The sequence below is a fragment of the Tetrao urogallus genome, assembly GCF_951394365.1.
Source record: "Tetrao urogallus genome assembly, chromosome: 1".
Taxonomy (NCBI): domain Eukaryota; kingdom Metazoa; phylum Chordata; class Aves; order Galliformes; family Phasianidae; genus Tetrao; species Tetrao urogallus.
This window is the reverse complement of record NC_136813.1, coordinates 25,619,652-25,636,536: the sequence shown is the minus strand read 5'-3', so window position 1 is coordinate 25,636,536 and position 16,885 is coordinate 25,619,652. Positions and strand designations below refer to the sequence as shown.

At 41.1% G+C, this 16,885-nt stretch overlaps 1 protein-coding gene across 1 annotated transcript in view; it reads left to right on the top strand.

Annotated features, from left to right (window-relative positions):
* FOXO1 (forkhead box O1) overlaps window positions 1-8,467 on the top strand; it is a gene marked incomplete at both ends in the record, with an annotated part of 57,968 nt that extends 49,501 nt beyond the window's left edge. Inside the window, one exon of the mRNA XM_079549206.1 lies at window positions 7,124-8,467. Within this exon, the coding sequence (XP_079405332.1) occupies window positions 7,124-8,467 (1,344 nt within the window). The remainder of the gene's footprint in view (window positions 1-7,123) is intronic.
* Between the last annotated feature and the right edge of the window lie 8,418 nt (window positions 8,468-16,885).

Here is a 16,885-nt window from a genome sequence, read left to right as displayed (position 1 = left end):
GATGATTTTGTGAAAGCAAAAGGTCTTAATCCACAAAGATGAAGAGAAGAGGATGTGTGGTTCTATGGTAAAGCAATTGTAAAGCAATTCCAATTGAAACCCAACCTTTGGGTTAGATCTACTTGTACCTTTACAGAGACAAGCGACAAATGACCCTATTTGGTCTTTATCCAGGACTTTAAGCATTTGAAGTTGATGTTAACCATCAGGCAGAGGCTTGGATATTTCCAATTTTTTAACTTAGCCTCTTACAGCTTTTGAAGCAATCATATCCCTTTTTGTTGTTTCCTGGAACTTCTCTGAATATCTACAAAGGGCAGTACAAAATTTGAGCCCTATTTTCAAACTGTGTTGTTTCTTACCTCAGTGGTTTCACCAGGACTTTCACCTATTTCTCTCCTTAGTGCTACTTCTTTATGATAATGTTTTTGTAGTGCTCCTCTTAAGATTATCTGCTGGCCTAATATACTGATAATATTGATATCCTTAGCACGTATACACATTTGTACCTCATCGTTTGAGCTAGCAAATGTCAATAAAAGGCAACTTAGATTTAAAAAGAGGAAAGGGGCAAGCTTTCTATAAACAGTGCAGTAGTCTTTGTGATGAATTGGGTGTAACCGTGGAGAGTGGCAGAGGTGAAGCAGGCTGTCTGTTAAACAGGAAATGAGTGATTAACATTTTTTGTCCTACTGATCATAATTATTCCCACTGGCTGAAAAAAATAAACACCTCTCAGTGTCTCTTTACTGCAGTTGCAGAATAAAATTTTAAGCTGTTAGTCATTCTGGCATTGTACAGATGAACTACTACTTCATTACTCCAAATGGTTTTATTTATTTTAATAAACTTTGCTTATAATTGGGATTCTTGTTTACCTTGTAATAATCTCTTTGTGCTCTGCACTCAGCAACAGCTTTGCCTCAGACCGTTATCCCTACTGTAGTGCTTGCATCCTGTGGTTGCTGCATTAGAGCCTGCAGTGACTAACAGGGATACTGTCTGCCACGGATCACAATGGCTTTCCTCATGGCTCATTGCACTGAAGATAATTCTAATCTCTGTAATCCCTTTGGGTGTGCATTAGAGGTGCTGAGTAGCAATAATCTTGGCTGTGATGTCACTCAACAGGTTATCTGCAGGTCTTTTCTGTCTTACCTTTCTTGATCAAATTAGTGAACTCTTCAAAATGTACTTCATTTTTTTTCTTTGAAGGAATTGACCATATCACTGACGTCAGTATGTTGATTGATTGAATCCTTTATCAGTTTTTCTCTTTTACCACCTGGACTTGATGTCAAAGCACGCAGGTTGTGCATACAATCCTGCTTTGCTACTTTGCATTACAGATGTGATTGCAGCAGAGGCTGGTTCTGAGGGGAGAGTTATGAGAAGGCTTTGTGAGAGGTGAGGAGCCCATCTACTGGGGCACACAGACTTCAAAATGTTCCTCTTCAGTGAGGCTTCAGTCCTGGCCTCCCACATCACTAATGAAGTAAGGAATCAGAGTCACAGAATGACTTGGGTTGGAAGGGACCTTAAAGCCATCCAGTCCCAACCCCCTGCCTTGGGCAGGGTTGTCACCCACTTGATCAGGCTGCCCAGGGCCCCATCCAACCTGGCTTTGAAATGCTGCTTCTTCATCAGAAGCATATATGCATATACATATATTTACATTCCATATTTGTGGAAAACTTGTATTATCTATCTACAAACAGGAATCTTTTTCTTTGTCAAGCACTTGTCTTTTTCTGCCGGTCGCAACAGCAGTCTTTGTTTGGATTGTTCTTGGGTTTTATGCTCACCTTTTCTAAATGCCCCTGTAGAGAAAGTAGGAAGGTGTTAACATTTTATTAGAAATGTCCAAATTGCAAGCATGGAAAAGTACTTTAAAGGAGGCTGCCTAGAATGAAGATTAATTATATATCTTTTTTATAGCAGTTGGGAATTCTTCAAATACATGTCAGCAGAGTTGTATCCTGACATGTGATTATGCCAAGTCCTTAAACACCAAATTCTAGAGCTGTGTGTGTATTTTCTGTTACTGCATGTTATGTTTCAGAGGAAAGAGCTCCAGAGGTGGTGAAATCCCCTCCAGTCCAGGGTGCATTGCGGGGCAAGGGGATGCAACGTGAAGGATGGCCAGCCCTTTGACAGCTGTGGAGAGGAAGTGCAGTAGGGTATAAATCCATGGACTTAACTGCAGAAGGAGCAGGACTTAGATTATTGTCAGTGAACTATGGGCACAATAGACTTCTTGTGTCCAGGAGAGGCATGTGTAGTGGTCGTATAGTGATAACATACAGTCTGCCACATTCTTGTACATTCACTCAGGGAACAAAAGATTGCTGAAATCTCTTCAAATGGAACAATCTGAGAAAGCATCTCCATGTTTGGAGGTGATGTTTTGTGGGTGGTGTTCTGGGAAAGACTCTCACTATGCCACCATCTGTAATGAAAAACACAGAAATGCAGTACAAGGTCCCTTGCAGTGTTTCTGCGCTTTTTCTAGCTGAAACTTCTTAGCTGTGTAACAGTGTAGGACAAAAATGGAGTCAAACAAAAGCACCCCCCTAAGAACAAAGGACCCAAAAAAGCATGACCTGTTTGGGAGGAAATCCTGCCTTTCCACCTTCATGCAGCTGCAGGTGGCAAATTGCCAGCCTCTTCTAAATATGACTCTTAGACCTGAGGCTAAGTGATATGCTTTCTGTCCATACTATTATTATTATTTTAGGGTGGCTGAGGCTCCAAGAGGAGGGTGATTTGAACATCTGAAGCTGCAGTAAAATTCCAGTACACAAACCTAGAGAGACCGGTCTGACATCCTCTGTAACAGCCTATGTAAATGCTGGGTCTTTCCTTCTCTCCTGCCAGGCTTTTGCTTTGGTATCCTCTCCATAAAAGTCACCAATTAACATCATTTCATAGTGATGATGTTAATTGATAGGTCTATGAATTTCACTTCTACCAGTCCTCAAACCTGACTTTCTTACAAAGCATCTTCCTATTGAAATATTGTTCAACTCTCCATTAAAATAAAAAAGCAATCTCAAGTCTCATCTTGATTCCTTTTATTTTTTTCTGAATCACTGTTATCTTAGAGGATTATGTCAAAAGCAGTATTGAAGTGTCACATTTACAGCTTTATCTCACCCTTCCAAATCTGCTTTAGATTTTGCTTGGAGAGATCAGAGAATTACAGTCAGATACTGTTCCCCTGTCTGTATTTACAGCCATTTCCACTGATGCTAGTGTCAACTGACTGACAACACTTGTAGACCATTCCCTTGAATAAATTGACATAATAAGTAAAGGACTGCTGAGATGACTTCTGAATGAAAAATTGGTGGGCAATCATAAGACTGTTAATTTTTATAGATACACTTAGCCTGTCTTGCTCTTACATTACTGCCTCACACTTAGTTATGGCTGCACCTGTCTCCAGAGGCTGAGTCCTTCACCTTTATTGCCATATTGGTGAATCTCCTATCCAAGATGCTGTGGTTTGCTTTATTGTAGTACCACTGGCATGTGTGCTTTGGTAGCAGATTTGTGATAGGAGATTGCTTTTTTTTTTTTTTTTTTATTGTTTCTTTTCCAGTACCAATTGTTGCAACCAATCCTTTTTCTCTCATTTAGGTGGCTATCACAGCACTGTAGTTGAACAGGGAGGGAAGGAGCCCCAGTAGGGGACTCACGCAGGCTTTTACAACACTTGAGTCTCACAGCTCTCAGAACACTCTCAGTTCCACAGTCTGATCCTGGAGAAGGCTGCAGTGAGCCTGGACTGTTGGAGAGGTCTTGCAGTAAAGTTATACAGGAGCTCTACTTTCCTCTCCCATACCTGCTCCAAGGAATGGGGTGGAAGAAAGATGGCCAGCGTACCTGTATGTCCTCTCTTCAAGTACAGGCTTGCACTATTGTTAAGTTCAATAAAGCAACTATGTTTTCAAGGTGTTTCTCTTTAGTAAAACACCAAAACAATTCACTAGAAAAAAAGTAATAATTAAATAAATCTACTTCAATTGTAAGGCTTCTTTTTTTTCAGCAGTTATTCAGATTAATCTTCAGCTGCCTGTTTAAAGAGTGTCTCTTGGGCTTAAATACAGTAGGGATCCAGGAATTACATGTCTCAGACTTATTGTTAGTAAATGTAAATCAGTTTCAATTTATTTGTTGTTTAGAAGAAGAAGTGGGGTGTTCTTGTTGCGATGTGGTTCAGTTTCAAGAAATGTCAGAAAAGTAGATGAATAATGTAAGTGTGCAGAATCAAATGAATCATTTTTTTTGGCTTCGTTAGTTTTATTAGCTGGTAGTTGCTCATTACATAGAAGGCAAATATTGGTATTGCATATTTTGACTCTTCATCAGCAAGGACCACCAATACCTGTATCCATAGCACCTGATCTTCTTGCTCAACTATGGCTGAAATGTGAAGTACATGCTGACATTTGAAGGCCAAATGGGAGCAGGCTTCCTGAGCTTCATCTCAAACATGCAGGCTCAGTCCCAGGAAACACCCCACAGGTGGCAGCAGTCTGGCTCGAGTCGTAATGCGGGTTTGATAAAATTCCAGCGCAGATGCTTTCAGGCTGACCTGGAACTCATTGCTGTGCTTGGGAGCTCAGCTGGACATGTAGCCAATTGCTTTGCGTAGCCTTCAGGTTGGCTTTGGGAGGCTTTGCTTCAAAGTATTGCCAAAAGCCGCCGTTCGAAGCATCTTACAGCACGCTGAGGCGGCGGGGCTGCGGCTCGCGGTGCCGCTTCTATGGCTGCCAAGTTCCACTGCTGAAACTATACTTTTTTATCAGGTCCTGTTTGCGTCTGGCAAAGATCTGTAGACACAACATCATTAACAGCAGTGCATATTTTCACAAGATTTACCTCTTCAACACTTTTTCCAAGTTAGTAAATCATAGCTTCTTTAATGTCCTGCTGGCTGCGTGAAAAACAGGAATTTATGTAACAAGCTCTGGTTTGCAAACCTTTTCCTGTTAGGAAAATTTTTTTTTTCATTGTTGGCAGCGTTAGGAGACAGCTCTGTTACTCAAAGAGTGACCTCAGATGTCCTCAGTGCAATAATACCAGATTATAATATTTTTGATGACTAAGGAATAGCAGTAATTTCTTAAATATTTAACGCTTCTCTTGCAGAAAAAAGAAGGTTGAGCACGAGCAGAAGATTTTCACTGCCTGATGTTTTGCATGCCTTATATGCTTATTTCCATAGTAAACACTCAGCCTAAGCCAACTGGGTATGTTTACAAAATACAATAAAAAACTGAACTGGCGCAGGAGGTTTTTTAATCAACAGACGTGCAGAACAACTTTCTTGCGACATTGCTAACTCTGGAATTGTGTCAGCCTTTAATTCCGCTTTGGCCCTACAGTGAAAACAAAGGGCTGGCAGGGCCAGCTCCCTGCACTCCTCAGCCCTTCCAACCACAGCCACGGGCAAGTCCAGGGAAAGATCTTTGGGCTTACCCTCCTGACACGATGCTAACACTACATTACTATGATGTCAGGTCGGACAGGGGGGAGCAGATGCTTGCCTTGAGCCCCAGAAGGCACTCACTGAGCACCACAGGCCTAAAGCTATGCAGAGGGGAATTCCACGTGATGATATTTTTATGGGGCTGCATGTGGTGAAAACAACATTTTGAGGCTTTGTCACTGGATAGGAGATGAGATTTTGATTGCAAAGTTACTGCAGTGAAGAGATGTAGTCCTATTGCAATTAGGTAATATCATAAAGATGGGCTTCCTTTCAAAATTGAATAAGGAAATGCTGAAATTGTTGCTGGTGTTGATCTAACTGGGATGATTTATTAAATGGGATGGTTCTCTGGAGGGGAAGAAGAGGTTGGAAAGGCTTCTGAAGTTAGACGTTTTGACTAGCAATTGGGCTGGCTGAACCGTGAGCTACCATGATGATGTCTTCTGCCATCTTCTGCTGTCCAGGGGCATTTAGTGACCCGTCTGGTGTGAGGCTGTGCTCCTGTGGGGACATCCTCAGGGTGTTGCAGTCTATAAGGTGTTAACAGTCTCTGGTCCAGGACTGTTTGCTGTTTTAATCTGCTGAAGATTAGCCCTAGAGTAACCATTCCTGTTGGGCTCTTCAGGTGGCCAGGCCTGCTTTTGTCAATTGGCTTTCCACAATCCACACTGTGCCATGGCTGTGGCAGAAAATTGGAGCCTCTGATCTCTGATTTGAGCAAGATGACTTTTTCCACCTGACATGGCTCCCTATGACTGTTGATGCTTTTCTTTTATCAGATGGATATATTGGGAATGAGGCAACACGTGCATATTGGCAGTAGCTTTGAGAAACTGGATGTGTGTGGGAGGACATTTAGGATCTAAGAGGTGAAGGAAGACCAACTTGGTATTACAAGCCATTTGTTAGCTTGTCAAACTGTAGGTTTAGATTCTTAAATTTTTTTTTTTTTTCTGATGAGGCATAGCTGGTGTCTGAGGAGATAATGAAAAGCTTCAGTATCCCCTGGTCAGTCTTGGCACAAGATGTCTTGTGCCCTCAGGTATTGCATGAGTCAATGTTGCATATTAAAATGTTGATTTTGAAAGAGAAAGATGGTTTTAAGACTAACATTTTAAATGCAAGTTTGTCTGTGCTATTTGCATTCCTTTCTCCCTTGTGATTTCTTAGGTGTTTAGTTATATTTATATACAAAAACTCAATCCTTGGTTTTCTTTGTATTTGCGTTTGACAGAAGTCATTTGAACTTCACTAACGTTCAGAGATACACGTGCTGGCATATTTAGGGTTTAGAGAAATGTGTGATGAGATCCCATTACAAGGACCATAAAACAAGATCTAATATTTCTTACCTTTGCATAAAAGAAATCCCTGAAAGCCTTCAGGTTCAACTCATTAGACTGAAGCTGATAATGGGACCTTCAGTGGGCTTTTTGGTCTTCTGATATATTTTGCTTCCTAAATCTTGAACGTGCTGAGCATCTCCTTTTATATAGCTGAATGTTATGCTGGGAACCACAGGTATGAATATAGCATTTGAAAACTAAGCTGTATGTAAGAGGTCTCTCTTTGAGAGCCATCACAAATGCAACCTGTGTTCTTATACCTTATTTTGTTTTTCAGAATTCAATCCGTCACAACTTGTCCCTGCACAGCAAATTCATCAGAGTGCAGAATGAGGGAACAGGGAAGAGTTCCTGGTGGATGCTCAATCCTGAAGGAGGAAAGAGTGGCAAGTCTCCTAGGAGGCGAGCAGCATCCATGGATAACAACAGCAAGTTTGCAAAAAGCAGAGGCAGAGCAGCCAAGAAAAAAGCATCTCTTCAATCTGGTCAGGAGGGAAACGGTGACAGCCCTGGATCTCAGTTCTCGAAGTGGCCTGCAAGCCCCAGCTCTCACAGTAATGATGACTTTGATAACTGGAGTACATTTCGACCTAGAACTAGCTCTAATGCTAGTACAATAAGTGGAAGACTTTCTCCTATTTTGCCAGAGCAAGATGATCTTGGAGATGGAGATGTGCACTCCATGGTATACCCATCATCAGCCACCAAAATGACTTCTACTCTACCCAGCCTTTCAGAGATGAGTAGTTCAGAGAACATGGAAAATCTTTTGGATAACCTTAATCTTTTGTCACCTAATACGTCAATGACTGTATCAACCCAGTCGTCATCTGCTACACTGATGCAGCAAACACCAGGTTACTCATTTGCATCTTCGACCACAAGTATATGTTCACCAAATCCAGACTACAGGAAATTTACATATGCTCAAGCTAGCATGAACTCTTTGCCCCAAATTCCTATGCAGACTCTTCAAGACAGTAAATCAAGCTATGGATCGATGAGCCAATTTAACTGTCCTGCAGGACTTCTGAAGGAGTTACTCACTTCTGATTCTCCTCCGCACAACGATATCTTGGCATCAGTAGACACTGGTGTTTCCCAGGCTGGTGGCAGGGCGCTGGGCCAAGGTGTACTGATGGTCACTAATTCGGTGATGCCAACTTATGGCAATCAGCCACCTCACAACAAAATGATGAACCCTAACGCCCGCCCTCACCAAGGACATAACCAGCCAACACCTGCAGTTAATGGCCGTGCCTTGTCACACACAGTGAACCCCATGTCACATACTTCAGGTCTAAATCGCTTGTCGACAGTGAAGACTTCGTTACAAGTGCCTATGAGTCACCAGATGCAGATGAATGCTATGAACCCATATGCCCCTGTTAACAGTTGCAACGGCTACGGAAGGGTGGGAATTGTTTCCCTCCACCAGGAGAAGCTTCCCAGTGACTTAGATGACATGTTAATTGAACGGTTGGACTGTGACATGGAGTCGATTATTCGTAATGACCTTATGGATGGAGAAACGTTAGATTTTAACTTTGACAGTGTATTGCCTAACCAAAGTTTTCAGCACAGCGTAAAGACAACCACACACAGTTGGGTGTCAGGATAGGATGTAGTAGGAGGTAAGCTGTGCTTTTTATAATAAATCTGAAAAACAGCTTAAAGGGAAGACAGATGTCAAATGCTTAAAACCTGGGCGATCGCTTTTGTTGGCGCATGAAGTGCCTCTGTTCCAGTCAGTGATTTTTTCAGTTCTTTATTAGTTTGTAAATCAGGTTTGCACTGGTGCACTGAGATCGCCGTGTACCGCCTTCTCCTACTTCATTTGGAGTGCTAATATTTTGCCGTTAATATTTTGAACCAAAAAATTTCTGGTAACCAATAATTAATGAAAACGTTTTTCCCCATTTAATTTATTTTAAAGCTAGTTTGAACGTATTTTAATAGACTTCATCTTTTGGTGTGAAAGTTAATTTGTTGTTATTGTTGTTGTTTTTTTTTTCCCTAGGCTACGGTTAAATTCTCCAGACTTGTCTGACAGCAGGAACTGAGAAAAGCAGTACAAAGATGTCCTTCACCTTCCTTTTTAATTTTCTTGACAAAGCTGTGCGCGTACACTAGCTTTTTTTGGGGTCTTTTTTTTTTTCTTTCCTTCTTCCTTTCGTCAGAGTTGGCAGCAGACTGATTATTTTCCTGTACAGGATGTTTGCCCAAGGTTTGCAGGTTATGTGCTGCTGTAGATAAGAACTGTGCCATTGGAAATTTCATTACTCTGAAGTGCCAAATCCACTACACCATATAATCACAGCAAAGACTCTTACTTACATCATGTCGTGCTTTCGGTTTTGTACAGTATGATCTGTAGAAGAATTGTTTTTTAAGACTATCTGTTTTGGTCCAAGAAAAGTTTATAAACTTTTGTAAGAATACTGTGATGATCTCATGCCCTACGTAAGTTTAACCTTCATTGATGTTACCTGTGTTCTGATGATTTGAGATAACTGTGGACTTGCCTTGCAGCAGTACGAACTGCTTCATTCTACTTAAAATTGTCACACATTTCATATGGGAACAGAGTAGCCGGTTTATATGATCCTACTAAACTCTCTCACTATTCAAAGCAAACAGTAGGTTAAATGCCATTTGATAAGTTACCTGTATTCATGTAAATTTATGCAAGAATATATCTGGATTTCATTGTCAGACTAATGACTTTGTTGTTGGACTTAAGATAATTTTTGGAATACTTTCCAAGCTATTTTTCTTATAATTAAAATCTACTTTTGTTACATAGGCAACTTGAAAAATAATTCTGAGATCTGGCAGCATTCATAACCTCTTCATTTTGTACAGTATTTTAACTGGATTAAGTACTTGTTTTTATAAATTTCCCTAGCACTTGGGAGTGCTAATAAAGGAAAAGCTTAATAAGTATATTGAATACAAAACATTTCTGTCCCTTTTTTGTTGTGTGATGTATAAAAATAGACAACTTTATGTTTAGGAAATATTTAATCAGTTTTATATATGCATTTTTAGAAACGTCATCTGCTTCTGCTATCATTTTAACTCTGACTACCACAAAGTGTTAAGTACTCATTGTTAGATGCTTGTACAATGCTTCTTCACACTTATATTTATTTCATGGAGGTCTCATAATGTTTGTACACCTGAGAGCAGGACCATTTGGAGAAAATTCATGATTTTGATAAAATTAAAGACAAAATTGATCTTTTCCTTACTTGGCACTGGTTTTAGAGTCTGCCCGTGTTTTTGTCAGCATGCAGTATAACTGAGGTAGCAAAAGTGCTACATTTTAATGGCAGGCTAAAACTTGTGTGACACCCCATTACAGGAAAATAAAAAACAATACTACTTTTTTTTTAAGTAAGAAAGAAAAAGTAAGTGGGAAAGTTACACAAACTCAAGAACCTTGGGATAGGGGTGAATATTAATGATAGAGGCATTGTTCCTGTGGAAACACTTGGTCTTGTTTGAGAGGCACATTGACAGCTTCCTGAGGATTTTTAGGGTTGGGTCATTGATAAGAGATTTATCTTTTTTTTTTTTTTTTTTCAGTTAATAAGGCAGTTTTCATGGTTGTGTGGAGCATGGGCCTCACCTGTCTTTCCATTGGTCTACACACCATTTGTGTTACAGAAATCTTTGGAGTTGACGGGACAAACAGTTTATGTGCTTGCAGAAGAAAGGGAGAAAAACGAATTTTCACTGACTGTGGTTTTGTCTATGATGCTCACAACTGGAAAATGCTCTAATTGAAACTCTGCTTCCCTGTAGTGATGCTGTATGGTGGAGAAAAAAATGGGATGTGCCAAGAAAATGAAGTTCAGTAACAAGCCATATATTTAATGATCCTGTTAGGACTTTCCTAAGGCTCTGCAATGCATCTACCGATGTGCTAGCATTTAGCACCCTGTTGGGCTTAAATGACTACTAACTACAGCTACTTTTTAGATATCTAATTACAGTTGTCAGCAGTTCCGGGGGTTCAGGGAGCTGTCCTGTGATACAGGATCTCCCCCAGTGTGATAGTGGTTTTTGAACTGTTGAGCATTAATTGTTTGTGGTGCTGAAGCCTGAGCAAAGCAGCCTGCTTTTATGGCCAAAAACTTCAACTAGCATCATCACCATCAACTTCACATTCTCTAAGACTTGATGGTAAACCCGGGTGGTGGGCTCACACATGAGTTTCTGAAGTTCCTTCTTTCTGCTGCATGCACAGAAATGTTTGTTCCCAAATGGGGATTCATAGCACAGTTCAAAGTAGGCACAAAATCCACCTCTGTGCGCAAAGAAGGCAGTGCTTAACTAAACTCTATGGGGTTGCAGCTAAACATGCTACATTTAACCATATACCTCCTGTTTATTATTTACTGCTACTGTACAAATTCCTAGATACAGGTATTTTCTTCCTTTCCTTTTATAACTATGAATATCATAAATGTAGCTGTCCCTGAGTTACAGCGGTCTGTAGGAAGCCCCTTTTAATTACTGAAAGAAAACAGTTGTAGATAATCAGAGGTTTTGGGTCGTGTGGTCAAATTTACTTTCTCTTGCATGGTGCCATCCTAATATTTTGCAATTGTAATTCTGGAATACTGTGAAGTCTGATGAAGGTGTTGTCTGCCTTGAAAGCAAACATTATGCGACCTCTGGTAATAAATCCTTTTCCAGTAAAAAGTACCGAGTTTCTGGAGTAACTTTGTCAGAATTGTTGTAAATGATTGGTTTGTGAATTGTGCGGATGATCTTACCTATGCAGCCTTGTTTTTGACTTTTCTGGTTTGTACTGTTATTAAAAGTTTATTGTATTATAGAGCTGTTCAGATATTTTAAATATAAAGATGTATTGTTTCCATAATATAGCTATATGATATATGTTTAAGTAGTAGATGCATTAATTGGAAAGCTCTGCTTTGATAAACCGACAATTTGCCTACACTTATAAGCAAAAGTCACATTGCTTATTATTGGCTTAAGTCAACAGAGCGTCCCTAAGAAGAGAAGGTAAAATTGGACCAATTATAAAACAGTATAAAATTTGCACTTGTTAAACCACTGGATGTATGTTAGTACTTTTTTATTTTTTTACTGATTTGAAATTCCTATTTTCATGATGAAATTGCTAGGATCCTTAATTTATGACTGATTTTAAATAAGGTATTCTCATTATTATTATTATTATTTTGGTAATCATAATGTAAGATGCAGCATGGTTTATGCAAACAGAAAGCAAATTACTTGGCATTAAACCTGGCCTCCTTTTCGAGGGTGTTCCACAAACCAGCAATATCTGGAGAGATTGGCATGTACGTACCGCTAGCTCTACTTGCGAGTGGCGTGACAGCTCTTCAACGCTCCACTGCTCTGACTTAGTCACACAGCAGAATTGAAATTCAAACGTGGATATTTTCAGAAAAGTGCCTGATGTACTTTTACAGACACACGAGAACAATCCCTGACAGTTTGTTGTATAAAGCCATAAATGTATATAAATTATGTTCAAAAGGTTTTGTGTCCTTTCTTGTATACGGAGAATGAGATTTGTACCAGGATTCTACTTGTGATTAGTAATCCTTCTGCTCAGACGTTGTCGTAATCACTTTCCGTACCGCGTAATCTTTTTAATGATGATGATCCCATTTGGACAATCTTGATGGCATTAGCAATTTTATATGGAAAAATACCTCATGGTACCCAGTCTTGTCTGACAAGATGATACCATATTAACAAGCAAACACTAACTGCAGAATAGTTAGACAAATTTTCCATTACTTGGTATAAAGGAATTTGTCTCAGAATTACTTCTGGAATTGGAAGTGTGGCAGGTACAGGAACCTACTAGGGCTGTGTTACAAGTGTTTTATCACAGTGTGCTAAACGAAACTTGTTTACAAGTCTTTGAGACTAAACGCAAGAAGAATCCATGCCAGACTCTTAGTGCTCATGAGAGATTTTGTGTAGAGGCACTTTGTTACTGGAAGCTGCATTGAGCAGCACAGACCTGGTTGCCAGTGCTTCAGCAAGCCTAGTTCAGAGAAAATGGCAAAAAAAAGTCCTGAAATCCTTTTGGAATGGGTATTTGTAAGTATAAGCTCTTAATAAAATTGCTATGACATGAGATGGTAACTAGTGTATCAGAATGTTATGTAACGCATTGTTAAAGAAGAAAAAACCTGGGGACACTAGCATCCATCAAACTGCAGGAAAAATTAGTCTTTTAAGTCCAAATTACATTAGATCCTAATGCTATTAAAGCGGGAGGGAGCTGGCTCTAGAGAGCCATTTTTCTCTTTTCTCTGCCTCTTCCATTAAAGTGAGACACTTCCCAAAGGCCTCTTGGCCCTTCTCCCTCGTTTCTGTCTCTCACTTCCCCTTCCTTCCCAAAGTTCGTGCTTTCCCTACAAGTAAGAGTTTCTATGCCGAAAGTTTGTGCCATGTAGGCCAACCTGCACGCTGCTAAACTCTGTGGGAGCGCTGACGTGAGTGGAGAGAGCAGGAACATCCAATTTTTAATTCTTTTTTTTTTTAAATTTAGATTGTGTTTCAAAACAGAGCTGGAAGAAAGGAGGAGAGGCTGCCAAAACAGGCAGCCAACAACACCCACGCCACCATAGTCTTGTGAGGCCCAGATCCTGGCTTGCCTGCAGGTGGGGAGGGAGAGGGCTGGTGGAGAGCTGCTTCCAATGAATTGCTGGCAAAAAATGCCAGTTTGATCTTAAAGTGAGCATAGGTAGACCTAAGGAGAGTGAGAGAACGCCAGCGTACTGCTGCACATAAAACCAGGCGACCTGAAGATATTTAAAAAATGATTTTCCCTTGTACTTTACGACGGTATTTTAGCTTTGCCTCTTTTATTTTTGCACGCTAGGAGAAAAGCACGGAGTGGAAGGTGTCTTCACTGGTGTTCCCAAAAGCCTCACTTCTGAAATGAGAAGACAGTTAAGATCCAGAGATACACTGAGTGTTTGCAAAGCCGTTGTTGGAAAGGATGTGCATCTAATTGGTACATGAGTAGTTACTGCTGTCGGGAGAGATAGTCAAAGCTTGTCTCTTGGGAAGGGACTGGCTAGCAATTTGTGCCAAGCTGGCAACAAGGGATTTGAATCTGCTGATCAAGCATACAGACCTCAAAGCATCCTTGTGCTCTGAGTCAGTTCTGCATCAATGTAATAAACATGTTTTTGTGCAGAAACATCAGCCTTTCTGTCATGTCAATTGATAATCCAATTAGAAGTACAAATAGCCTTAGATGTTGCAGCTGGCTGTAGTGCAGCTGGTGTGCAAAGATGGGTTTTTATGAACACCCTGAGAAGGAGAAACTTGCACGGAGCAGTGCCTGTGGTCATGACCACTGCTGGAATTGCATGCAAATCCCTGTTCATTACCTGCTTGTGTTTTGCCTGGGGTAACGTTCTGGCATATGCCAAAATGATAGCTAAAATGAAGAGGCAGGGACAGCGCCCCATCTTATTTTATTTTATGTTTTTCTACTTGCTGTTGGACCCTGAGGCATTCAGAATTTTTGCATGTGTTTTTTTTCTTGCGAGTAAACTTCTTGCGGGGGTGATTATCACTGCAGTGGTGGGAAAACGGATGAGGGCTTTGAGTACATCAAGAGGAGCACTGTAGGAAACTGATGGGTATAGGGCTATGGAGTGAAGAAAGAGGCAAAGAGACGGTTTGTAAATTGGAGCCTCAACATTTTACCTCCTTGCTGCGTGCAACCTAAAACTGCTTTAGCCATCCGTCAACACAAAGGTCTTTCCAAACAGTTGTATTTCCTTCTCAGTGCCCTAGAGTGATGTTACCTGAGCAGGCAACTGCACAGAGCATGCACAAGAGCTTTGCTGCATTTCCAGGGAACTGTGGAGTTTGGCAGGGATGTGTAAATTGCTTATGAAATATTCAATCCCTTCAATTTTGCTGAAGCCAGGGGATTGTATCTCAGCATGACCATTACAGAAGTGCATGTATGTGAACTGCAGAGGAGGGGGGGAGGGGGGGATAAGAATTTTGGCAGGTATTCTAAGCACTTTCCTGGCTGATGGAGCAGGGTAAGGGAGTGTTTCAGAGGTCAGAGGATTGCTCTAGGGTAGAAGGCTCAGCTTAGCAGGAAAAGAGCTTCCTTTTGGTTGGAGTTTGAAGTTGTGTTCAGTAGCAGCCACAGACTGCACAGTCTCCTGGGTCGATTTGTTGCTTGGGTCTTTCTCACCAGCTGAAAACAAAAGATGTTCTGTGAAACCAAGAGCTGGAGTCTCATTTCAGGAGTCCAAATGTTACCACTTCCTGCTCCTCCCTTTCTTCCCCCTTTACTCCATCAAGTTAGAGCAGTTGAGAGGAGCGTTTCTTCTTTTTTTTTCTTCTTTTTTTTCTTTTTTCTTTTTCCTTCCTGTCCCTTCTCAGAGCAGATGGGCTTCATAAGACCTTGTGTCCCTTCAACCCCAACTGTGATGGCCCATCCGCTGTAAGGATATTATCTGCCTCCTCCTTCAGCCCCCTCAACAGATCTATCAGATTAATAGCCAAATGAGCCCCCAAGCCAAAGTCAGTTCATTCCATGGTTGACTCCAGGAGCCCTTTGAGGTGGGACATCTCCTCTGTCTCTGCTTCTTTTGCTAAAGGGTTCCTAAATTGAAAACAGGTAGTGAGGGAAGTGCTGGGGAAGGATCTGGTCTTGGGGTTGGGTAGCCACTTCACTGTGGTCCTCTCCTACACTACCTCAGTGTTCAGACCTTGCACTGGGCCTTAGTGAGCACACAGGGCTCCCACTGGATTACTTTCTGAGTAGGGTTTCTGCAGTCACAATGTTTTGTTCAGCCACAGGCTGGCTGCTCATGTAGATCCACGTGTCTGGAAACAGTGTAAAACAAGTGTGACTCGCCTGACCATGAACTTCTTGAGCGGTTGTTTGTCTTCATCACACTAGTTTTGGTGTGGTAGGTACAGCAAGCCAAGTGCCTGCTGGTGACCAAGCACTATGACATGTGAATGGGGCTTATGTTCACTCCAAAAATAATATTGAGCAATAATATTGAATATAATAATATTAAATATGTTGGACTCTTGTATAACTGCAGTGAGAGTTGTTGCTTAGGTAGGAATGACAGCCAGATAAACAGAATCATAGGATGGCTTAGCTTGGATGGGACCTTAAAGATCATCCAGTTCCAAAACTCCTGCAATGGGTAGGGCTGCCAACCACTAGATCAGGCTGCCCAGGATGTCAAGTAAAAGAATGAGGATTCCTGTCCTTGTGAGGGGTCCTACCATGATCAGAGGAGCTGGGTTTGACTTCCACTCAGAGTTACTTCACAGAGCATGTGACAGTTGGCAACATTTTGAAGTGATGGGGCAAACAGCAGCCATGTCTCATCCGGAGCGAGCTGTGCTTCACAAATGTGGCTGTCGACAAGCATGCAGACAAGTGTGGTCTTCTGTGTAACCTGTATAGTTTTCCCGTGGCTTTGGGAATTTTCCTCAGTCAAGTTCCTGTGAGAAATGGGACGTAATGGAGGTCCTCTCAGTGCCTACAACTGCTTTACAGAGTTAGCCATCTGAGTACAAGTAGTACTTGGCTTTTCCACACTGGGAGCTACAACTGCCTTCTCTCAAAGACCTGAAGGAGCTGTGCTGATCACTGAGTTAGAAAAGTGATCACCTGGCATGTTTGATGACCTAAATTACATTACTGAGTACACCATTATACAGGACAGTGAAATGTGAGGCTGTGCCAAGAATTGCAGGAGGATATTCTATGACTAGGTGAGAACAGCAGATATGATTGACTGTCGGTAATTGTAAAATAATGCTCAAGGGAGAAGGAAAAAGAAAGCCAAATACATTAAGATGCTTAATGAACCCTGAATGAGCTTCTACTACTTTAAGAACAACCTTGGTGTCATTGGAAGGATTTCTTGAAAGTCTTGGCTCACTGTTAAGCTGTAGACAAAAAGATACGACAGAAATGAGTGGGGGACAAGGATTGAAAACCTCTGTTGTGCTA